The sequence below is a fragment of the Lepisosteus platostomus genome, chromosome 9, assembly GCF_059453375.1.
Source record: "Lepisosteus platostomus isolate fLepPlt1 chromosome 9, fLepPlt1.hap1, whole genome shotgun sequence".
Taxonomy (NCBI): Eukaryota; Metazoa; Chordata; class Actinopteri; order Semionotiformes; family Lepisosteidae; genus Lepisosteus; species Lepisosteus platostomus.
This window is the reverse complement of record NC_142619.1, coordinates 39,184,222-39,209,163: the sequence shown is the minus strand read 5'-3', so window position 1 is coordinate 39,209,163 and position 24,942 is coordinate 39,184,222. Positions and strand designations below refer to the sequence as shown.

Below are 24,942 nucleotides of genomic sequence, written 5' to 3'. Positions count from 1 at the left end.
TTAGTAGCTTGAATTGGAAGATAATTATTTTCAAATAATCAACCATGACAAAATTGATTGTAGAAATCGCACCAGTGGATTACTAGATCTCTCTAAATAATACAGTTCAGCTTCAAAACCATGATTATGTGGGATGTTGGTGTAGAAAGAATAAAATATATTTTAATTATATCTTCTCTGCATGTTCTGGAAAGAATTACAAAGGGTGAAACATCAGCTGTGTCTTGAATAAATTAAGAAAGGATATGTTCAAATGTTTTAAGATACAAGTCAACAAAAACAAAGATGTGTTGATCCTGCTTTAGATAAAACAGGTCTACCTGGTGGATTAAGCCAAGTTTGTATAGACACCAAATTATTTTTTTTTCCCCCCCCAATATTTTTGGAAGAGAACCTCAAAATTCCTTTTGATAGGTTTTAAGATAAGTTCTCAACATCTTTTCACAATCCTTCTGAAATTTTACAGCCAATGTCTTTGAAAGTGCATTCTCCCTCTGCATGGTGTACTACAGGGCTCAGTGTTGGGGCTCATAACCACCACAACTGTTTGAGTCTGTTATAAATTAGCAGGGCAAAACTGTACATCCTTTTCAGCTTTTCTTTCTACTGGTTGTCAAGAGAGCAACAGAGAATTAATTAAGAGATGGGGATCTAGACTTCATTTTGAAATAACACTCCTAAGAAAAAAAAGTCCTTGTTTGTGGATGGATATTATCCAAGTTTCATTATAGTCCCCACCAAGGATACAAGTGCTTAAGGATAATGAATATTAAAAATATGCATTTTCTGCATGACGTTCAATCCCAATGAACAGAGAACAGAGGTCTGATCACTCCACGTAATGCATGATACAGTACGGGCTTGCAAGTTATAAATTACAATGAGCACATAGGCCAATCTGAGAGAAGCTAGATTTTACTCACCATAAATGAAAACTACTTCATCTATTCTACTAAGGAGATATTATTAGCAACTGGTGATAACAGAGTTGAAGTACATGAATAGCTGCAGAACAATTAAAAAACTGTCTAGCACTTAAAAAGTACAAGTGTTGGTTTGGTATTTAACAGATGCAACAAAATTGAGAACACAATTGTGAGAGAGATAAAACCAAAAAGTTCACATAATTACATTACCTATTTTTTCCTAGCTGGGTCATTTAAAGAGTTTGTGCGTTATTTTGGTTATAATGGTGTACATCGGTACATAAAGTGTATTACAACACAACTGCATAAACACAAATAAAGACACAAATGTTCGTTAAAACAGAAAAACAAACCAAATATTCCACTTACAATTAATGTATTACAATACAGAATGAACAGTATCAATGAAATTCTTAAATCCAGGCAATACTGCACCAGAGTTTCATTCTTCTAACTATTCTCACTCTCGAGGAAAATAAATTAGATCTGCGTGCACTATTCCCATCCAACTGTGAACAGAGTAAAACAAGGATGGACGAAAATTTCAATTCAGCACAGACTGAATTGACTGCTTACTCACACCACAAGGGTAGCGTTAAAGCTACAATTCGGAAATGTGCTACAGATCATAAAAATCACGTTTGTGCTCGGGCATAAATATCCTCCAGGCTTCCTCTTTGCTTATTTCATTGTGGGTGCCATAGTCCGATGTTCACCCAAATGAAACATTTCAGTTCTTTAACACTTTCCCTGTCATGTTCTAGCCCACAACTTCAAAACAAGGAAAGATTTGCCTTTTCAATTTCCCTTCCCCAGGCAGCTAGCCATAAATCACCTTCTGCATTAAGGTATAAATTTAGTATGATGCAAAACCACATCTCTCCATGTCACAAAGACAGGAATGCTGGTAAGTGTTCTAGACTTAGAATGTGAAGCTTAAAAGCTGATGTACATGCAAAACAGGAAGATGTCCTTTCTGCATGCTCCACTTAAAGGTCACAGATAGAAAATGGACACTCCATGACTGCTTACTGCATGTTTTACTTCTGCAAAGTCTTAATCCAGTGTTCACGTTTTTAGCTGACCTTTTTCCTGGTCTGTGTTCAGAGGAGTCATACATAAACCAAGAGGGCTGAATTATGTCAAGTGCATTAATTCTTCAGGAGACTGAACAGAAAGAAAAAGCTCTGCACTGATCTGTGGAGAGTAAACTCTGCCACCACATGCTATATCAAAGTTCAATTATTGCATACGGCACATTTTTCAGCACGGCAAATAATACAGAGCACAAAAAAAGATAATCGCTTTCAAAATGCTCATCAGAGCAGGTGGCCACAGTATAAGCCCTTTTACGCTGCTGGACAAGACAAAACAGCAGGCAAATAGACCCTGCAAAGCTGTAAACATACAGAAATTACGCATTAAAAAGTTTTTCAGAACTCTCCTAAGCATCTTAAAATCTCCAGAAACTTACAAAATCCTACAAAAACTTCAAGTAGAATGAAAACTGTAAGAATTGTTGTTTGATAGCATAGAATGGAAAAATACTGCAAAAACAGTGACGCACAAGGAAAATGCAACAGATTGACATCAATGTTTGACTAGGCACAATGTTTACCATTTCTAAATCATGAGCGGACAGGTTTGTTGATTTCAAAATTATTAAACCTTGGTATAAAACACTGAGCTCAAGTATTCAATGCTCAAACTGTCAAAATAATTAAATTAAGAAATCTATGTAACAAGACATTCAATACATTTTTATTAATGCAAGAACACTAACCAACGTAGAGTAATTGTAGACTGAGTAATGCACATTTGCAATTTCAATGGCTCAAAAGCCTTACACAGGTAATGCGGACACTAGAGAGATGAAACTGTCATCCCCTGCAAGCCAGAGAACACCTGAGGTAACAAGAGAATGGTGAAGAATTTTAATCACTGATGAATTTTCACCGTGTGGAGTCGAGTGATCATGCTGACTGTCTTACGCAAGCCAATTAGTGGAGCAGTAGCAGTGGGATGTAGGGGAACAGTCTCTTTTTACACAAGCACTCCACTGGTACAAAGTGAGAACAGGCCTACTTCTCTGTGACACACTGACAAACGTCTTTGAGCCAAGGGCTTTCTGTTTTGGCAAGCTGGTCTCTTCTCAAGCAAGAAAGCACCAAACTCCACGGTGGTCACAATAACCATGGCACAACAGCCAGGACATGTTGAGGTCTTGCCAATCCCAGTCTTTTCCTTTCCTAAAATATTTGTAAGACCAACACTTGCCGATGTCATCAGCAGACGACATTCAACCTAGTGATTCAACCTTTGCCAGCTGGCTGCAGCTGCAAAAGAAGAGACATTTCCCACAGCAGTCTGTCTAAAGGCTGATCAAGTCTACGCTTCAATGTTGCCAGGAACTGTGTGAATGCTTAAGAATGTCAGACACTACTTTTGTAATGTTGTGTTTCTAAAAAAGTTTCTGAAAACTTTCCATAAAACTTTAAGCTTCACTTTTGTCCACATGACCCTATCACCGTTTATTACAGAGATGTGTACTTGACTAGAAATACTTGCATTTGGACTAATTTTGCATTAGAACAGAATAGGCTACCGAAATTCACGGGTATATAACATACTACTGCAGATATCACAACATATGCACATGTATTAAACACCTGAAAGTTGACTGACATGCTGCAGCCAGGTTTCTTAATGTAGCAAATTTGTTTCTAACATATTGTTACAAATGGGGGGTTACGGAAGTGATGAAAATCAGGAATTGACCAAGCAGTTTAGTCAATCAGTGAAATAATTATTCATAACCCGTGACTTGTAAGTGATTTCTATACTAGAGCGGCTGGTATAATTAGAGGCATGTGAATTCTTTATTCTCTGGCACAGCTTTGTTGAGAGGAGTAATAATCCAGGCACACTTGGCTAAAACAAACATGTATTACCATAAACTACACAAGACACAAAACATACAACACACCAAGTTACATTATATTGTTACACATGGGGCTGGACAGATATTTTAAAACAATGACAACACACAACAAAACAAAGTTCCATTATATACAGTACTTACAGACAAGGCGTTTCAGAGGCCTAACATTCTGGTCACCCAGAAAACCCCAGACTGCTACTAAGCACTAAACGCTTAATATGCCTACAGAGGCCACACAAGAGATGGGCTGCCTCCTAACTAAATAAAACCTGCAGTTAAACCTCTCTGCACCCTGGATTCCACAAAATAAATGGGAGCCTATATACCTATCCATAAAATGCACCCTAATCAGGAAAGACGTTTCTAACTGACGTACCAGGAAACCCAAGTTCCCTAAAAACACAGAACACAGAAACACAGAATGCTCTCTCTAACAAGGCTCAAATACTTAGCTCCAGTCGGGTTTTGTTTGGATAATCGTGTAGTAGGAGCTCTCGCCTGGCACAAGCTTCAAGGCCCAGCTCCTCTGGACTCCTCTCTCATCTCCTTGTTTCTTCCTTCTCCTCCTGCTTCTCCTTTCTTCCCTGTGCTCTTAAAGTGAAGGTATACTTTGTCTTTCCATCCTGCTCCTTTGCAATCAATAATCCGCAACTTGCCTAGGCATACCAAGATAAACTCTACTCTTATTTCTGCGCACTGGACCCCCCAGACCTCAGCAAACATCCTCTCTGCTTTGAAGCTAGAAGTGTTTACTCTTCCCGGTGTCACAAACTTTATCTAAAATCCAAGAGACACTTCTCAAGTCACCCACAGCTGTAAACATATCAATTCTATTTCAATCAACCAAGTTGACTTCTCCTTCCGAGAATTTGTATGTTTTTTTTTGTTAAATTCAACATGGTGGCCAACATTGTCACCAATCATAAGGTCTGAACAAATATAAAACCAACAAGGAAACAACAGTTTCAGATCAGCACCTCAATTGGATTCAGAGATGATTTCAGAAAATAATCTTAACATCTAGACAACCATAGAGAGTTCTGAAGGCTCCAAGCAAGTCCCTACACACTTAAATACCGTGAGTGAACTGCAAGGAAACTAAAGGGAAATAGAATAACTTCAAAATTGGTACTTAACAGACTAAGAGGATTTTGAAGAGCAATTGGCAAGCAGCCTAAGACCAGATGTGACAGGTGTAAAACATCAGGCATTCTGAAATCTGCAGTGTGATGAACTGTCTGTCTGAAGTCTAAAGTCAATCACTGCAGAAATTCCCCAACCAGTACAAGTTTGAATTTTCCAAACAGAACGGTGATCAGGTTTATACAGGAACCCCATTTTAACTCTGTGGCTAAGGATCTGTGCCTGTGGCTGGTAGGTTGCCGGTCCGAATCCCACAGCCAGCAAAGGAATCCTACTCAATTGTGCCCCTGAGCAAGGCCCTTAACCCCAACTGCTCCAGGGGCACCGTATAAATGGCTGAGCCTGTGCTCTGACCCCAAGCTTCTCTTCCCGTCTGTGTGTCTCATGGAGAGCAAGATGGGGTATGCGAAAAGACAAATTCCTAATACAAGAACTTGTATATGGCTAATTAAGTGATCTAATCGCTAGAATGTTTGTTGTTAATTATCTGAATAGTGATTGAACTGGATTGTTTTGCGCAAGAGACATCATTTCGCCAAGCAACTGGTGACCCACTGTGGGCAGGAATATTATCACAGTGACTTGCATGGCGCAGCTCTGAAGCAGCTTTGGTTGTTAAGAAAACTGCTACGCTTCAAAATATGTAGTGAAGCAGCTCCTGAGATCGAGGCACTGCAAGTTGCGAGACCGAAGTGGTTCTCATGCAATTTGGTAATGCAGAACGACGCTGTCAGATGTTAAAGGTACAGCCAACAGAATACCATGTATGGTGTTATTTGGCTAAATGTTTTTTTTAAACAGCAAAAGTTAATGTTATGGGCCACAAGCAAATAAAGATGAAAAGAAATATAATCCAGATGGCCATCTTAGTTTCCCCAAGAACCCTATTTAAATCCCTCAACTGGTATTAGAATCAGACCTATAAAATTTGGAGTTGAAGGGCTAAACAGTTTTTAAATGGGAACAGTGTGTGTATGGGGCTGCTTTTATCAAAACAGTTTATGATCAAATAGTGGGGCTAAATATAATCGCAGCAACTTCTAAAGCGCAAATATTAAAAAGCTGTTGATGAAATCTGACAACTGTCAAATTTTGTGGGCACAGCTTTGCTTAAGGGGTTTTGCAAATCTCAGGTCAGGTCTCCATTTTGATGAAGGACACAAATTTTTGTTTTTGTCCAAGTACACGTGCCTAGTGTGAAGATGTTCAGCTCCCTGGCCTTTGAACATGAGCAGTCAAAATTATCCTAAAAATCACTGTAGGCTCCCACTACTTGGAAGTCCAATAATCCCATTAATAACAAAAAGGTTCCAGTAACTGAGGAGCATGACCCTAAATTATTCCTCTTCAGACTAAAACAGTTTTATAAGAAAGCCAATTAGACCTTTACAACATACACATTCATGTCCTGTAATACATGTTTGAACCTCCATTTTTATCATTCTAAAGCAACAAAGTGAATCTTTTCAATCACACAGTTATGTTAGCAAACCATAGCTCTTTACTGTTATTTGGGCCAATTACAATGATTTACAACAGCAATTCTGCTCATACAGAAGTGGTGCAATTTCTCTCTTCGGACTAGACTAGAAACGATTTGACTAGAAACTGCTTCTCCACCCTTGACCTTGTAATTCCCATTGTGATCCAGCTCATTTTCCATTAATAAGTCAACATCTTCATGCAGTAATCCTAGGGCCCGTTGAGCCCAAAGTGAGAAGGACTTCAAAAGAAAAAAAACAAATCTTAGCTTTCATGCTTCCGGATCTGCCAAGCTGATAAAAAAAAAACATCCTTATGGAACAAAAAGAAAACTCGGATACCTTTTCTAACTTCAAAACATTTCCCCAGATTAGTGGTCACTTTGTGAACTTCAATTTAACTGAAGTACAGCACAGAAAGTGTTCCGGAAGTTCTTTAGAAACCGAAGCCATCTACTCTTATTTTAAGATAATACAATGAAGCACACTGTATAAATTACTCCACAAAACTTCAGTCCACAGCAGAGAAGCTGAACTGCCCGCAGGTAACACTGGAAAAAAGCTCTCCTATACAGATATATACCATGGGTTCACCTAATACACCACACAAACCAACATAAATATGAAAAATAAAGAACATGACAGAAAACACAGTATTGCACAGTTTTCGATTATAAAAAGGAACATTAAAAGCTTGTACCTGCAACCAATTTCTTATTGCAGAAATCATCTGAAAGATGTAATGAAACAGGAGAGGTGCAATAGGTTAAGTTTTCGGCCATTTTACAAATACAGGAAACACCCATTGAATCTACAAACAGCTGCGCGTCTAAATAGTGGCACCGTATGTCTTAAATGAGCTAAATCACATTTTAGCTACTAATCAAAAGAATGCCTTTCAATAACCATGAAACGGGCATCACAAACAAGTATAATTAAGCAAAATGGATAACATTTAACGTAGTGAACTGGTTTCAAATACCAGATGCCTGTTGTACTACACATTTTGCTAAACTGAGTTTGAGTTTGCTCAGAAATGCTGGTGAATGGAACAGAAACCGCGCCTGATGAGTAATTCCTGAGGGATCTACCATTCACATATGATTCAAATCTTAAAAGGTTTTTAGTTTTGTAGGTTTTTAAAGCTTTCCGTGTCACCATATTTGTGCCGTCCCTTCTGAGGCACAATTCAATTACACAGCCAGGCAGTGGCAGTGAACCAAGTAAGCTGGCTTTTACAGGAACACATCATTATCATCATGTGAGTCCAGTGGGTGGGACAAATCCTAAAACAGGCCGTTGATTGTAGCGATGAGGCAGCAGGAGGAACAACTCTGCGTGTAAATACGCACATAGCAATTGCACTGCTTTTCCCTCCCAGCAATGGGTAGGTAAGATAGAGAACATGGGAACTGGATGCTGTTGCATTGAAAGCAAACCTTCAAAAGGTTCTGAATCACTTGAAAACCCCTGGCCACAGAACTTGCCTTCCATCCTCTGAGCACAGTCATAATGATCCCCACAGCTTACCCTCACGAGAGACCAGCTCCTGCCGACATGACATGAGGCCTTTCCAGCAACACGTAGCTGATCAATAAACTACAATGGAGTTTTATGTCATGGACCAAAGCATTAGAAGGCACATTTTACAAAGCTTTTAAAGAGGTGTTTTCTGTGAGCACTGCAACAGCACTCACTTGTGGCATCCAATTGCAGGTCTCTGCATTAAAGCCTGCATTCCAGATAAAGTTCAAGCTTTAATTCACATGAAAAACACTGTTCATTCTTCGCGAAAGTCAGAGCCTTTAAAATACGGATTATTGAGGAAACCGCTTTGCAAACAAAGCCATCAAACCTACCAGATACTTCCTGACGAAAGGGTCTTCAGCTGCATCGTGACTGAAGCGCTCACACGGTCATTTAGAAGCGTTTCCATTCAAAGCTCGTTTTGAAAAGGTTCACGTAATCCAAGCCAGTGATAAAAGTCAGTCTCACAGAATTAAAAATGCTCTCATGCCTTCTGAGGCCATGGCAACTCCGCGAGTCTGAACAGAAGTCACAGCGCTAAGAACGAGAACCGCGGTTCATAAACCACACTCTTTCACGGCTTCTTTACTCTTCAAAGGAAACCTCAGGAGGAAACAAATCCTGCTTTGCTCTTTGCTGCAAAGATATAAAAAGGCTGCAATTTCTATTCTCGTGCTGTTATGTGAAGCTCGTAGCAAAGCTCCATAAAAACCTGGAGTGTGCAGAATGTTTAATATCATTCAAATGCCACTGAACAATAGAACTAAATTAAAAGGCGCACAGTCTCCTGCACGGTCCTCTCCAATTGCTATACTGAAGGAGAATGGGAAACATTAACAGAATATTCTTCAAATCAGAAGTACACAAGGCGAGATCATGAAGACAGAATGAATGCCCTGTTGCCATCTGTCCAGCCCCAAGATACATTTAAGAAATCAAACAAAAGCTGTTCATCTAAATACACTCATTCCACACTGAAATAACATCTTAGACATAAATGGAGGCTGCAGATAAGTACTACACGGATTGTATTGATCATTAACTGCCTTCTTACATATGGTGCTCTAGTCATGCCCAGTGTAATAATCAGAAAACTATTCAGTAGTGAAAGAACAGATATACCAGCTGAAAGAAGAGTTAAAAGTTTATATAGAGCTCATGATTTAATGGTCTCAGAAACATTACACAAAAAGCTTTAAATCTATGCAAATCAGAGGCTTTTATTTTAATTTTTTCTACATTCTACTAGCAAAGGTAATTTTACCTTTTGTTCCCATGATGTAGCTTGTCCACATAATTATGTGACAGATACTGAGACTGATGGTCAAACCTACCTTAATTTACAATGCCTTAAAACGAGTCGGAATACTCTCCATTCACTTCTCACAGAGCGTCAACACTCTCAGAAACTTAATAAGGTGACCACACATTTTCAAGACTCTTTTTGTCAAACAAGGTCCTGATGAAACAGTGCTTGCCAACAATCACTGGCTGACAGCAGCCTACTATGCCAGAATGTATTTAAAATGCAACAGATTTGGTTCCAATACTCTTCAGCTGTTTTTTAAAACCTCTGAGTATATTTGACAAAGTTAAACAGATGTCTCACTGTCCACTCCTCTATAACTACCACTTGGCACAATACACAGAAGAGCATAAAAAATAATAAACATTTCATCCTCTTCACCCTGTACTGTGTTCTGGTGGTTTTTTAAATACAAAATCTGAACCTGAAGTATCACACCACCTTTTTTTAGAATCATTGGTTTATGGTTTAATCAACTGTGTTATAACATTTTATTAACTTACGCCAACTTTTGCAGGAAAGGCCAGCCCAAAAAGAACAAAGCAAGCATTTCTATGTGGTGGTGGGTATTGGGATCTCAAGAAACTGGTGAAAGGTACTCATTGAAAAAAAACATTTCATCCACAGAATATTTGAAAATACATCTGTGTGTATTACTAGCTCGTTAAGTGTTTTTATGGAAAACTGTCAGACTTTGAAGCTGTAAAAATGCTATGCATACAGTCTTCAAATGACATCACTGGCTAATCACCTGTGCTTTAAGGCAGAGTAAGATCAATAAAAGGTGGAATTTTACCCAGAAGCTTGCCATCTCGTATGGAGAATTTAAAAACCAAAATAAACTAACATGAAGAGTGGTCGCTATATAATAACACTGTATATCCTTGTACATAAATGAACTGAAGCAGCCCAGCATAAATCTTGGACCTAAGTACAGCATATCAAAGTGAAATTCAACAAGTATGTTTTAAAAAGCCTGAACGCACTGGCAGAGCAAATAAAAACTCACCTTTCTGCAGCAACCTGACCTCTCCATTTTCCCTTTTAATTTCATTCATCACTTTGTGCTTCTTCTTCTCTTTCTCCTTTTCCTTCTCTTTCTCCTTCTCCTTCTTCTTCTCCTTGTTGTTGTGATCTGTTATAGCAAACACAGATGAAAATGAGCAAAACTGCACTCACAAATAATCACAAACTGTTTTAGATTACAGGGTAAGAGTAAGGGTATTGAGTGTGCTACTGAATTTCTACAAAACACACAATGTACCATGTCAAGCATTTTTCTAAACAAATATTACTCAATACTTTTTAAACAGATAACTGGGACATCCTTTAAGGACCAATATTGAGGTGAGTGATTTGTTAGGCTACTTTTGGCAGCTTCACATATAAGCAGGGTTTTATTTTTATTGTTGTTGTGCATCACTCTGCTCAGAACTCGAAACAAAAGTAAAGATGTGTATTTCTTCACTGGTTTAAGCAAAAACTGCCTTTTGCATTTGTACATTTCCCTATTCTCTTATGCTATGTTCACATTCACCCATCAGCTCCGCAGAGTTAGCTACAGGGTGACAAAGAAGCACAAACAATGCGATTCCCATGTCTTAAACCTAATTTTAAATTACCGTGCTACTTAAGAAACAAGTCATGTAACACACAATTTATAATGCCATCCACAACTCAATTTCAGGACCTTCCGTAGTTATAAACTGCTCCTCCTAGCTTGATTTTCTTCCCACAACGGTCTCTGAACCATCTCTTTGCCTCTTACAGTCATGACAGAGCACAGTACTCATTGAATGAACACGATTTTAAAAATGAGATAACTGCGTATGCCCGAGCTTGCTCAGTGTGACTGTAACACGAATACTAAGCAGCAGGCACACCACACCTACTACTCAGATCGGGACAGCCACATTAGTCAAAATTAAATTCTAGGACACCCACAAGGACACTACAACCAATCAGACACTAAGAACAGGCACCTCGTGACACAAAGGGATTTCGTCAGCATGCTGTAGCCCGTACTTGTCTTTGCACAAAGTGCAGTTCACAGTCTGGGTTTGCTAACATTACAACACTGCTCAATGCAGCACACTGGTTCAGCTAACTGGATTTATTTTGACACCAGCCTTTTTTAAATGGTGCTCCTATCGTAACACACCAGACCTTAAAACACCACCTCCATTCTGATGCTTGCAACACATACAAGGCTCTATGCGAAGAAGGTTTATCCTGTTATGATTTTTGCAAGAGTGCTTTTCTCTTCAGTCAGCTTAGGGTACTCATACTGTCCTTACTCCAAGCAAAAAAATTGGCAGAGCATGATAATACAAGCTGTTACTGTACTGCCTACACGTTATCACATTACAAAACGTATTTACAAGCTGCTCCTTTGGTAAAATTCTTATTTGATTTTATAAAACTGTATGAACAAACAAAGCAGTCTGGGCTTTAAGTGCTGAATGGACTATTTTATTTAGAGAACTGACTGGTCTGTTTCCATTGGCTGTAAAAGCACTGAACCATTTCTGATAAAGCAAGAAAATTACGGCAGAAACACGCAATGGTCAACTATAAAAATATAGATTACATTTTATAGATAAGCTGCAAAGGAGGGACAATATTAGAAGGAAATTCTGAACAAATCATTTTAAGTTTATCGAGCAATTATAATGACTTTACATTCCTTAGAAGAGGTATAATTTGCCATATTACAATTTTATAATAAACGTTTGCTTAATTTTGTAGTTTGTCACCATAAGAAATAAAATAGCTATTAGGCATTTTCTTCAACAACAAAAGGTTTAAAATGCAAAAACAAATTATGGTGACAAAAAATAAATTATGGTATATAACCAGGCATAATTACACCTTCAGATTCACTAGGAGTATTTAGCAACATAACCAGGAAAAATTCAACCTTTGCTTCTGTTTGGGCGTTTGAAAAACATTTCACCACTGGATAAAATTGCATTAGTGCACAGATGACCGGTTAAGGTTCTTATTTACATAAATCAGTGGTATTATTTTGTCACTCATGGTGCAGAATAACATTCTTCGTTCACAAAAGCACTAAACTGTGACAAGCAAGGACACGGTAGCATATTAGCCATTACATTTACTGACCAGCACAGCACAATCAGACCATCTCTACCGTGTGGTCACAATTAAAAGACAACAGAATTTATCTTCAACTGTTTATAACAAAACTGAATCAATGGATGTTCGCCAACTATGCAAATATGCCATAAGCCAGAGGCTTTTTAAAGCAGCGCAAAGCAGTTGATATTCATCAGACAGGTGTGTATTTACTAATTACAGCTATGGGGCAGGGCTGTCACCAAATAAAGCTCACACATCGACTATTAGGAATGTCATTGTGCTGTCAGGCTTCTTAAAATTGTTTCAGAAATGTGAACTTCTTGAGAAGAAAATATCAAACAGAACAGTAGCAAAATGAGCTAATTATACTTCACCTCCCAGGCTGTTACGCCTGCTGCACCAGCTACTGAGCCCATGACGCAATGAAAGCTGAGATTTTGATGTCGTGTAACTTTCCAAGATGGACTGTGGACTGTACCGATACCAACACCAGGATTATAAGAGCACTCCTGTGGGATGTGGGCCGACCTCTGTGATCCGAACACCGCAGTTCTAAAAGATGATGCTCGAGATGTCACCTCCACAGGCTGCTGAAGCATTAACAACAGACAACAGCAGATCCCAGCTCCCAGCTCTATGGAGAGATCTGAGGTGTTAAACACACACAAATGATTAGGCTTTCAGGCCAAACACAGCAGTTAGACTGGATCCATCCTAAATAAAGAACACGTACTAACACACCATAAATATTCTATATAATGTAATAAATTGAAGGAGATTTTAAAGATCCTTTCAAATTACACATGAAAACAACAACTTAAACCCCCCCAGCAGCACCAGAAAAGGGATCAAGGTGAACAAGATCATTTTCACTCCATACAAATCAGAACTATTCTGCAAAAACTGATCCAAATGAAACACTCGCTATGCTCAGGAGCAAAAAGAGCTGCGAAGAATTATGCTGGTTTAGAAAAGCGGTAGATTTCAATAACCCCTCATCAGAGGAATATCGCTTCAGAGAAGAATCAAAGTCACGCTGGAGAACAGCTTAACGCTAGAGATTTAAGACAGCATCTTGAGTAATGTGACCACATCCAGAAAGTAGGACTGTTACTTCTGCTTAGAGGTTTTACAAATAGAGCAGTACTAAACGATCGCCCAAAGTTGCTGTTGTGTATAATGAGCTCTGCCCTATTTACAGCATAGGATTCAACCAGAATAAGAAATATGGGCCTTCCTATATGAATCAGGGGTGTAAACTGATGTAGCACTTAACACACTTAAAACATTATTAGAAATACTTATCGCAAACATCTGCAATCAAAACAATAAAGACTCTGCATGCTTCTATTGATTATGAATCTACTTTGCAATGATTATTTGAGTTCTAAAGTTTAATAAACAACTCAATGTTTAAATGTAATTAAGTACGATTTACTTCTGTAAGCACTGAAAATGTGAGACTGAATGCACAAAAGAGAAAACTAATAACACGTGATTGTATTAAAAGGCTTTCAGGAAACTACCACACTGGATCTGTGTTTAAACTTAGATCGAAGGTAAATTTAGATACCTGACTGCATTTTGACTTTGATGTGTTACTCTGAAGACATATTTTGGTTCTACATCAAAATATGTCAGAAGCATTAACAAAATTAAATTTTACAGAGGAACACATTGCTAGAATCTGTCCACAAACTAAGACCACAACAACGACACAATTCAAAGTACCAATACAAGATCGGTATCCATTTTGATCTCGGTTTAGTTTCGACTAACCAAATAATTGTTTAGCTCAAGAGGGATAAATGTACAATAAAACACAACAACTCGGCTGCTACCCCTCAAGCCCAAGCGCTGGAAACGTCCCTTAAAACTGTACTTCCTTCCCTCTTAATTGAGCTGGTGTTTCTCAAATACTCTGTAAATACACTTCGTATTTCAGCAGAACCGAATCCTAAGGAACCGGGACTGTCCACGAGACTGCAGGGTTTTTTCCCCCCCTCCCAGAGGAGCCGCGCGGGGGACTCAGGCGCGTTACCACGACGGCAGTGGCAGACCGATGACATCACCGCGCTCGTCACCGGGTCTCCTGACGCGGCCCCGAGGCCAGCGGACAGCGGCGAGCGGCCCGGCGGACCTTGGTCTCAAGGGAGGCGTCTCACCCGAGACCCGGGTCGATACCGTGTGAATCAACAAGTCCGTGCTGCGTTTTCTGTTTTTTTCCCCCCTCCCATGCTGCTCATTAAGGGAACTTACGTTTAATGAAATCAACAGAATTCCTCGTGGGCTTCCTAAAGCAGGGGGAGCGTAAGAAAAGTTCAAACGCAATTCGGAGCGGCCCGAGGCTAGCAGCATTATTCCAGTGCGCAATTAGAAAGCCATGTTGCTTCGGCATTATTTTGGGGGCGTGGCGAGAGAGAAAAAAAACGACTTAATGGCGGGTGATTAACACTTATAAAATTAGAAGGTCAGCGTTTCGTATGTACGCACAATGACACGCCAATGGGATGAATTCACAGCGTTCGCTCCTATATTCAATTCCGGTTTCCTCCCTTAACGACTGAAAGCGGCATTGTGGAAACCCATCTTCAGCAGCGATAATTAAGCTCCTTTTCGAGTTACAGTTTTGGAAGCTTCATTCTGCTGAACACGTCTGTTTACAGACCGTATCGCACGGAAAGGAGGGCAGAAGTGTGGCGTAGTGCATGTGACGGCTACAGCACGACTCCCATCTTCGTACAACAGCTACACTTCGACCGGAGGCGAGGGACTGGCCGAGCATTCCCTCACACGGCAGGAGCGCTCCGGACCCGGGCTCAGGGCAAGTGCGTCCCCACAGCCTATCGCGAAGAAGCAGCCCAACTCAACCCCCCCCACCGCAGTGTTCAGCGGGCGCTCAACCATATACAGTTCCGACGGACACGAAGTGCTACTTCCCAGCGGTCGTGACAACTGGCGTTCGCTTGAGCTGGCAAAACAAGGGGATGACCAACACCACCAACCAACGTGCGAGTGTGCGGAAACCACCAGAACCTTTCCGTTTCCTCGTCGGCCTGGCAGCAGCAGACCCCCCCCACCCCCCTAAGTAACGGCGATGTAAACAAGCCGGACGGCCCCAGCCTGCGGTCCTCGCACCCGTCCCCCCCAGCACTCCCGCGGCGCTGCGCCCGACCGCGCTCCGGGACACGCGCCTCTCCCGGCGCTCGGCGACCGAGTAGCGAAGTCGCGAGAGCTGCGCTGCGCACCCGCGCGCCGCCAGACCCCCGCAGCCACGCGACCGGAGAGCCCGCAGCCCCGTCAGGCGAAGTGATCGCCAAGTCCAAACTTAGGGAAATGTCAGCTGCGAACTCCCCCACCTTTCTGCACCAACTTCACCTCCCCGTTTTCCTTCTTCATCGCAGCACTGGCGAGGCTGTTATTTTCAGGAGCTGGCTTGTGTTTCTTCTTCTCCTTCTCCCGTTTCTCCCTGGGCTTTTTCGGCTTGCTGGCGGCGGCGATGAAGGCGCCTGCGGGGAACACCTTGTGTAATGGTCCCTGGATCGGCGCTGGGGGGCTGCTCGTCTTGACGGGACTGAAGCTCCATGTTGTCGGGCTGCCATAACTCTGCTTCTGGTGCTGTTTCTCCCCTGCGCCGCCTCCTCCCCCTCCTCCGCCTTCCCCGTTGAGTTTCTTGGGTTTAAGGCTTTTCTCCTCGTTTCGGACTTTCTTGGGCGGCGGGGGGTTGTGGTCCCGGGAGGACGGGAGCCGGCTCTCGGGCGCTGCTTTAGGTTCCTTGGGTTTGGGGAGCGGGTTTTTATCAGACGCGGCAAAGTGAATGAAGCTCACTGACTCCGCCATCTTGGGGCTTTTCTCTATTTACTCTCCCCGTCCGCTGCTGCTGTTTGTGCGAGAGGCAGAGAAGGGGCGGGGCCTCGCGGCCTGTGACGGGCAGAGCGGCTCGGGGGTGGGGCCGGCGCGTGATGGACAGCCGGGGGTCGACTCGTGGGAGGGGCGAGCGGGCGGGGGAGAGCCGGCAGAAAACGCGGGAAAGGTTGCGAAAAAAAAAGACCCGCGCTGAAGGAGACTTGACGCCACACAGTGGATGTTTCACTACAAGAGCTGCAAATGTTCAGATTTAGCCGGCTCTTCCGCGTATTATGTCACTTCGAAATCTTGGATGTTGTGCTGCCTGGGTACCCTAGCAGACCTGTTATGTCACTGTATGTGGAATGCGTCCAACGCAGGACAAGAATAATAAGCTTATAAAAATAAAGAGCGCTTTTTTATTACATTTATTGAATACAGCGTCTGCTTTATTTAAATGAGCCAAAATTGTAGCAATTTTCAAAACATCGCAATTAATAATTATTAATACGATTTAATCTATGAGTAACTTAAAGTACAAGTACAATAACACATACAATACACAACAGAAGTAAAATATTAATAAAACAAAAGCAAATTGTCTTCGTGACACTGAGTAAGACTGTTATTCATTCAGTTCCGTGGACAGATAGGACTTTAAGATAGTTTTGAAAGTGTGGACAATCACAGAGCCTCTACAGGCTTTGGGCAATAAGATCTGAAGACGTGGTGCTCCACTCTGAATTTTTACTGGAAGCCGCGCAATTTACAAGGACAAGAGTTATGTACTGATATAGATTTAGCACACTGCAGCAGAAATCTGAAGTTATCACCATTACACCACAGAAGATACTGTAATACATATGGCATTACAGTAATCAATCAATTGGTAATGCTATCAATTTCAACACAAGATAGGCTAAGCAAGGGTCTTCACAAAGCAGTCTTATGGAAATAGTACCAAAATGCATTTCAATTGATAATAGAGTCAACAGTAACACAAGTTTTCTGATTTCTGTCAAAGGTTTGATTTCAGCCCTGGCAACAATACTGCAGTCATCAGCTTTTGAAAGCTTCTCACGGTTTAGTTCACAGAAGTTAGGTACTGTACAAAACGAAGAAAGAAAGACATTAGCTGTAGTACTAGTGCTTGTCATTTTAGTTTTCAAGTAGAAGCAGTGCTACTCATTCAAACCCTTGAGAGGTAGGGACTGATAAACGGTCTCCAAGCTGCCATTAGAATGTATGGTAGTCATGATGCAGTCGGGAAGGAACTTGGTGACAGTGAGTCTTTGGGTCTTGGAGGAGCTGTATTGGTCATTATCTAAACAAAATGGCGCAAGGGGTGGAGGCCAAAGCCATTGTCCGTGGTGGTGGTGGTGGGGTCTTGACAACTGGCTCCTGCCAGAAGACATCCCTCATGCCCCTTTTGCCACTGCCCCCAACTGTCTGTTAATAGAGGGCACCACTGTGCGGGGATCTCGACAGGGTGCCCTGTTATCACTGCATGTCTGTTAGCTCTCACTTTCCTCGCTAATCCCACCGTGTGGCAAGACCCAAGGAACCACTGCCAGCCCTTTTGTGCCTTTAAACGTATTGAGAACCTCTGAAACACAGTTTCCTCACAATAATCTACAGCTTGCTGCCTGGAGGGCAAACAGACTCTCCTCTCTAACTGGCTTCTCTCATATCCAGTGGCGCTTTGCCAACACGATCTGCTGTTCAACAGCAAGTTTATTGTTCTTAGAATGCTTTGGAAAGACTCAGAAGACGACACGGATGAAAGGCAATGTCAATCACAGGCTCGCTGAAATCAAATTGAGAATTAGTTGAGTGCAAGTTGACAAAAAGACCCGGACAGCTCTTTTTTGCTGTTGTTCAGAGCGAAAACAAATTGGCTTGGTTCTCGAATTTCTGGAAGAGATTTTCTGTTGTAGCTCAGAGAGTTCTGGCCGCCTTCATCTATATTCTTTACATTGTGCTGTAATATTCTACAGCTGTGAAGTTTCGAGAGCTACTGTTGCTGAATGCGACTGGTGTGCGCATTTATCTATTGAATTTTCAAACAAAGTTCCTTTTCTGTATTCAGCATTCGTGTGATTTTATATGTAAAACCAGCAGTTGATTTCAACTTTACACTCTTGAAGCTTATTCATTTATGCTCTGCATAATCTCCGTTGTCTTCAGACATTTGGCCACTGTTGTTGGTCAGTCGTTCAGGTAGTCGTTCACCTGGATGATGCATAGTGCACCATAGTGCACCAGAACACTCACCACACATCAGCTATCAGTGGGGAGGAGAGCAGAGTGATGAAGCCAATTCATAGAGGGGGATTATTAGGAGGTAAGGGCTCCTCCTGATTGGTAAGGGCCAATGGGAAATTTGGCCAGGACGCCGGAGTTACACCCCTACTCTTTTCGAGAAACGCCCTGGGATTTTTAATGACCACAGAGAGTCAGGACCTTGGTTTTAAGTCTCATCCGAAGGACGGTGCCTTTTTACAGTACAGTGTCCCCGTCACTATACTGGGGCATTAGAACCCACATGGACCGCAGGGTGAGCGCCCCCCGCCAGCCCCACTAACACCTCTTCCAGCAGCAACCTTAGCTTTTCCCAGGAGGTCTCCCATCCAGGTACTGACCAGGCTCTGAGCTTCAGTGGGCTGCCAGTTGTGAGTTGCAGGGTGATATGGCTGCTGGCAATATATTGGAAGTAGTCCTGAAAAAGCCCAGCTGTTTAGCTGCTGCTGGTACTACTTCTGCTAATGATGATGATGCCTGGATTTGGACTGAGAAATAGTTAATCAAGGGTGAGTGTTCAAATCTGGGTTATGTAATTAGTGGATTGCCGTCAGAGATCTTAATGAGCACTACCGCTCTTCCAAATGTACATGACCAGCAGTTTCTAATCTTTTCAATCTTCACACACTACACAGAGCTCCACCAGCCCTTAGTTGAATAAACTGTTGAGAGAATCTGGTAACCTGAAGACAAAGCACCACTTTTTGTAAAATGATCACAAACTTAAAATGAATTAAGAAATTCTGAGGATTAAAATAAATATCATTCAGATTCCAAGTTTCATGACCGCAAAATCAATCAAATTGAAAAACAATGATTTTACGAAGCAGGTGAAAACTCAGCTGAGCCCTTCCTCAAAAGGGACACGATCCATTTGTAAAAATAATTTTAAAAATATGACTTCAAAGATTAAAAAACATTTTAAACCTTAGGTCAAATAGAAGCAACACTATTTGGGTAGTTGGTTTCAGTTAAACAGAAATCAGAAACAAATCAGCTTAGTGTTATATGAAGGATTCCCATGCGTGGCTGTGATTAAAATTGTGATTGATCGCCTGAGCAGTGGTTTCAGTTTCAATGTTCACTATTATTTGAATGTGTTTCAGTCATGTGTTGAATGAAAGACAACCTCAGTTTAAAAATAACAGAGGAAATGTGTTTTACATATACTGTACTGTTCCAGCATACCCAAATTCAAAACCACCCTTAGAAAGCAGAGGTTCATATTTCAAGGGATTTCAGTTGTGTGCACCTACATGTGATGTCAAGAGAAAAGAACAGAGGTGTACTCATCCACTGCCACCTATTTGCAAGACAACTCCTCACCTTTTCACACTCTGACCTTCAGGATGTTAACAGAGTATGGTTCAACCTGGAAACACACACTGAATGACTGAAGAGTGTAGGTGGATTTAGTAATGAGTAGGCAGAGGCATGTTCTCATTACTATAATTGCGGCTTGTGACCCAGCAGCTAAACCTCACTACTCAGACTTGCAGGGAATTCCATCACCATAGTGCTGTCAAGCCAGATGACAATATAGCCGGCACCAACGTCACAGGAAATACTATTGACACACTTTCACTAGTGCATGCATGTGGCAGAACAGGAATGTCAGTTAATGTTCTTCACAATACCTGGTGCTTATCACAATTGCTTCAAAACATCTGCCACAGCTTTCACTTATGCAAATTGTTAATGTGTCTTTAGCTTTTTCTTCTCATATATATGGCTATGTACAGTGTATAATGATTACTTGCTCCCTTCATGGTAATTCACAATTCATGGTAAAAGGCTTCCAAAGCTGAAACCACAAAGTCATATGTTGTACATTTTCAAGTGCAGTTTAAAAAAAAATGTTTTTTAAACTGAGAGGGCCCCTGTTATGGGTAATAAATAATACCCGATTACCCTCACCATAAATTGCAAGCATTATATTGTAGTACAGAGATCTAGTCTGAAGATTCTTTAAAGTCACTGCCTTCTACTCTGGCTTTTACAATCATTCTGGACTTTGGAGGTCACAGTCTCTACCACACAAAAACATACTCCGTATTGAGGCTGCATGGCGTTGACAGAAACAGCCCTTTTTGAATGTCATAAAAACGTTTCCGCAAGAGCTTCTGATTCTATCCTCCAGTGGTTTGAGAATTCAATTCCTTTATGATACAGCCTTGCAACAAAACCGGTACACACGCATCCTGAAGTTAGCCAGCATGAAGAGAAGGCAAGAACGCCATTTTGTAAATGTTTAACACCCGGAAATCACACATCCGTCACCATAATGATGACGGATCATGACCCATACAAACCATCGCATTAATGGTCACTTCACCAAACTCTATGTGAAAGGAAAACTCAGTGTTTGTCTCAATAAATCCTTTAAAAAAATCAACATTTTTACATGCACAGATATTGAATGTATATTATAACAATTTCTATACTACAAATTTAATTGGCTGATTTTACATTTGCATTTATACAGTTGGGTGTTTTAGGAGGACAACTTAAGTAAAGTACTATACCTTGTTTAAAAGTACAACAGCAGTGTCTCAGCTGGGATTTGAACCCACAACCTTCCAAGCTGAACCTGGTCAACCCAGAACTCTGACAACTGCTCCACACTGCTACCTACAAATCTACATATAATTAAACTGCATTGATGAAGTTCCATTAACAGCTCTATTCCAATGAACCAATGGTGTAATCAATTCATAGACGTTGGAGGTGAAGCTTTCATCATTGATGCCAACAGGCAAAGTAACTGAGGTCTCTGCCTGTGACAGGAATCCAATGATGAGTGAAATACATACTGTACTCCCTCCCTCTACATGGCTTAAGACGATTTTGTAGCCTTTACTCTTGACTTTTCAACACAGAATCGACACAGTTCCCAGCATGCAGGGATGCAGGTGCCCAACCTGGATCCAACTCTCCGGTGATCTTTTGACAACTGCATTAGAGTTAATTGATTTTCCGCTCTCTTGCAGTGAACAAATCTACTCTGCGACAAAGAATCTCGTACAGCCCTCCTAAAGTGCTACTCAAATAGGAGGGGACCCACTTCATCCATCCCTGAAACTCACTTCTTACACTGCTTTATTTTTTGTCCCTGAACAGTGACTACGAGAGGCTTGATTGTAGGTCTTCCGTCTTGTTCGTCTTGGTTCGGCGCCCCTGTCAGGCCGTCAGGTTCAGCTGCTGCTCAGTTGTGGTCCTTCCTCCTTCTAGGCTTCTTTTGCTCCCAGGAGAGCCGCCTCAAATGACTCTTCACAGCAGAGGACCCACTCTGGAATCAGCAAGCTAAGCAGCAGCAGTTTAATCTCTTCAGAAGGGTGTTCATAGTTTAGCGATCAAAAACCCTACAGTACGTTTTAAGCAAGGGTCACCCTTAGCAATTACCATTTAGAGAAGAAACTACTAGTGAGCCGAAATCTTATTCTCCCTATATTTATCCAGTACTTTGACAGTATTTTTGTGGAAAAAAAAATCCTGCACTGATGATAAAGAACACTTGTATTTATATAAGTAAATAGTTCAGATTTCTCAAGTTTGTCTTACTTTTACTAAATACCGACAGGCACTAAAAACACAAAAATGAGTATTGGAACCAGTAGCTTGTGGTGTGCACAGGTTTCCTCCTAGCTGTTCCAAAAATGAGCGTTACAATGTGCTCAGCAGGAAAAGGAAGTCAGGTGCAAAAATCATAAAAGAAATCATGATCAGTGAGGTATGCTGGGTTTTTTGCTTCAGTAATAGATTTCTTGCAGTCTGAACCTCTTCTTAAACACATCACTTCACAAGACGTAAAACAACATAATGCTAATTCATAAAGTTCTTGTATGTCAAGGAAATAAATTAACATTAACATTGATTAAAAACAACTCAGGTTTCACTTCACAAAGATACCTGGGGTGCAATTAACATTTTCTTTCAACCCCCCAAAAAAGCCTTTTGGTTTCCAAGAAACTGCAAATCTAAAACTAGAGAACAGTGAAGGAAAGAAGCTCATTGGGCATGTTGCCGACAGTGAGGTAGCATTCTAGTGCAGGAAACCTTGTTAAAGGCGGACTTCACTTTTCTAGGAACGCAGTACAGACAATTGCAAGCAATGTCTACTGCGTATCTATGCTCAAATTTAGCAATTGCAGCTCAGAGACACATTGGGTCAAGACATATTCTAAAATAACCAGGTCATAATGAGTCTAAAGCGCTGTGGGTGTAGTTTCAGCCACAATCTGCAAGGAAGCAATGAATGAGCCAGACGGATAACCAGATCAGACTAGAATTTAGTCTCCCTCCCCCCTTACAATCCTTAATACTAGCAAAATAAATCGGCTAAGACTTCAGGCAGCAGAGGAGATGGTGCTGTTGGCACACACTGAAATCAAGGAGTCTTACTAGCAATTATAGCACCATAATAGCCAATTTTCTGGCCAACAAAAAGAATGGCAAGAGCCCTGCATCCTGAGACAGGATATAATCTTCCCTCTATTATTCAAGCAATAACAGCAACCATTAGTTACACTTCACACATGAGCCTTCAACACAAGCCCAGTAAGCAAGCAGTGCTGAAAAGCAGTGAGGATGACAGGATCTTGAAAAGCACAGTACATTGAGAGGAACAGATATGAGGCAGAAATCATATGCATCCGAAACGATCACAAGCACAGGTAGGTTTCATATAAAAACAAATGCAAAAATCTTCAGTAGTGGCTTTGTACACAATCACCTTGGCACATCTTTCATTGTAAAGTGAATGAAAAAGCTGCTATAAAATAGTATTCCTTGACAGAATTTGATTTCTTCAGATTAGATGTGTCAAGTCTGATATGTCCTCTTAAGTTAAAGCAGATCTTTTGGGCATCTTGAATCTAATTAGGTCAGGAGACTTCACATCACGTATTACATCATATAACTCCATCTTAATACAAATGTGGGATTTTTACTTACTTTCTACAAGTTTTGGTAGGATGGTAGGTTCAGACAAGATGGTAGCTCTTGCCTGGACTACATTCCCCAGAATTCTGCAGGGAATGAGCTGTCACATGTCATATGAGCAATTAGAAGACAGCAATGGTCAGGTGATAAAAGCAGAGGCTCCCATTGGTTGTCAGCCTCTCTGCTCTTTGAGAAGAGAGCAGAGCCTTTAATGTGCTGCTCAAGAGGGAGAAAGGAACTGGGCACTGACACTGACAAGCCTAAGGATTTAAGTTGTTTTTTTTAATTGAGAGAAAGGTTTTCTTCTACTTTGAAACCTGTAAGCAGCTTAACTGCCTAGCTTAGTTCCTGGAGAGGGATAGTCTAGTTGGAGTTCAAGAGGAGCTAGGGTTTTGTTCCAGAGTTTTCCAGCACTATATAAATAAAAAAAAGGCATTACCATTTGTGATTTGAGACTGCATTAATCTAAATTCAAGTTAGGCCAAATAAACCAGCTCCAGTACAAAGTTAACCAAACATTAAATGCATTTTAAGCTAAAATTTAAATGTAAGGAACATGCTTGTTGCTTTTCTAAAATAAAGACTTTCGATTTCGATTGTGCTGTCCTCCTGTCCTTTCTGAGAGTAACGATTAAGGATAGATTTTCAGGAAAGCTGCTTGGCCCAATGAAGCAACAGTTTCTATCCATCGGATAATTTGGTAAATCAGGGTATTTCTTCTGTCCAGAAGAAACCGCAAGCTCAACTAAGGTACTTTTTGAGCTGACATTAAGTCCTTCCATCCATTTTCTAACCCCTTTTTATCCAACACCGAGTTACGCAGCAGCCGGAATTCTGTCCTGGCAAGCGATGAGGGCAGGATACACCCTGGACGGGACTTTAGTCCATCTCAGGGTCAACAGACGCAGACACTCACACCAGGGCCAATTTTCTCAGAAGCCAATTCATCTCCCAGTATGTCTTTGGACTGTGGGAGGAAACCAGTGCACCCTGAGGAAACCCAAACAAACATGGGAAGAATATACAAACTCTACAGAGACAGCACCTTAGGAATTGAACCCAAGGTCCCAGTGTTGCAAGGCACTGTACCACTGAGCTGCCTTGCGTTAAGGCATTTCCATATCGATACAGGTGCTCAGGTTAAGGAGGTATTACAGACCCTGTGCTGGTCAAACATAAGATGCATGCATTAATACGCTATGTAAAAAAAATAGTTTTATTTAGGCACTGCGCTCTTTGAGCCAAAGGGTTTTTCGGCCCATCCACAGGCCTCTTTGTATTCATGAGGGCTCAGTTTCCACAGCTGCTCATGTATTGACAAGGTGATGGCCACTCTCTTTACTACATGTCAAGACGGTCCAATTGTATAATTTACTACCATTACAGCACAGAAATACAAAACGCCAGTGAAGACATAAAAGGCAAAAG

General features: G+C 41.2%; 1 protein-coding gene across 3 annotated transcripts in view; it reads right to left on the bottom strand.

Moving 5' to 3' along the window:
• LOC148654989 (lysine-specific demethylase RSBN1L-like) overlaps window positions 1-16,334 on the bottom strand; it is a 52,882-nt gene extending 36,548 nt beyond the window's left edge. The window contains exons 1-2 of one of the 3 annotated variants that reach the window (XM_088644974.1): window positions 15,778-16,334; window positions 10,334-10,439 (exon numbers count right to left, since the gene is read on the bottom strand). In XM_088644974.1, coding sequence (XP_088501100.1) covers window positions 10,334-10,439; window positions 15,778-16,266 — 595 coding nt within the window. In that variant the 5' untranslated portion in view covers window positions 16,267-16,334. Of the gene's footprint in view, window positions 1-10,333; window positions 10,460-14,685; window positions 15,305-15,777 lie in introns of those variants that run through there. The other 2 variants (XM_088644973.1, XM_088644975.1) reach the window with 2 other exon arrangements.
• Window positions 16,335-24,942: the final 8,608 nt, after the last annotated feature.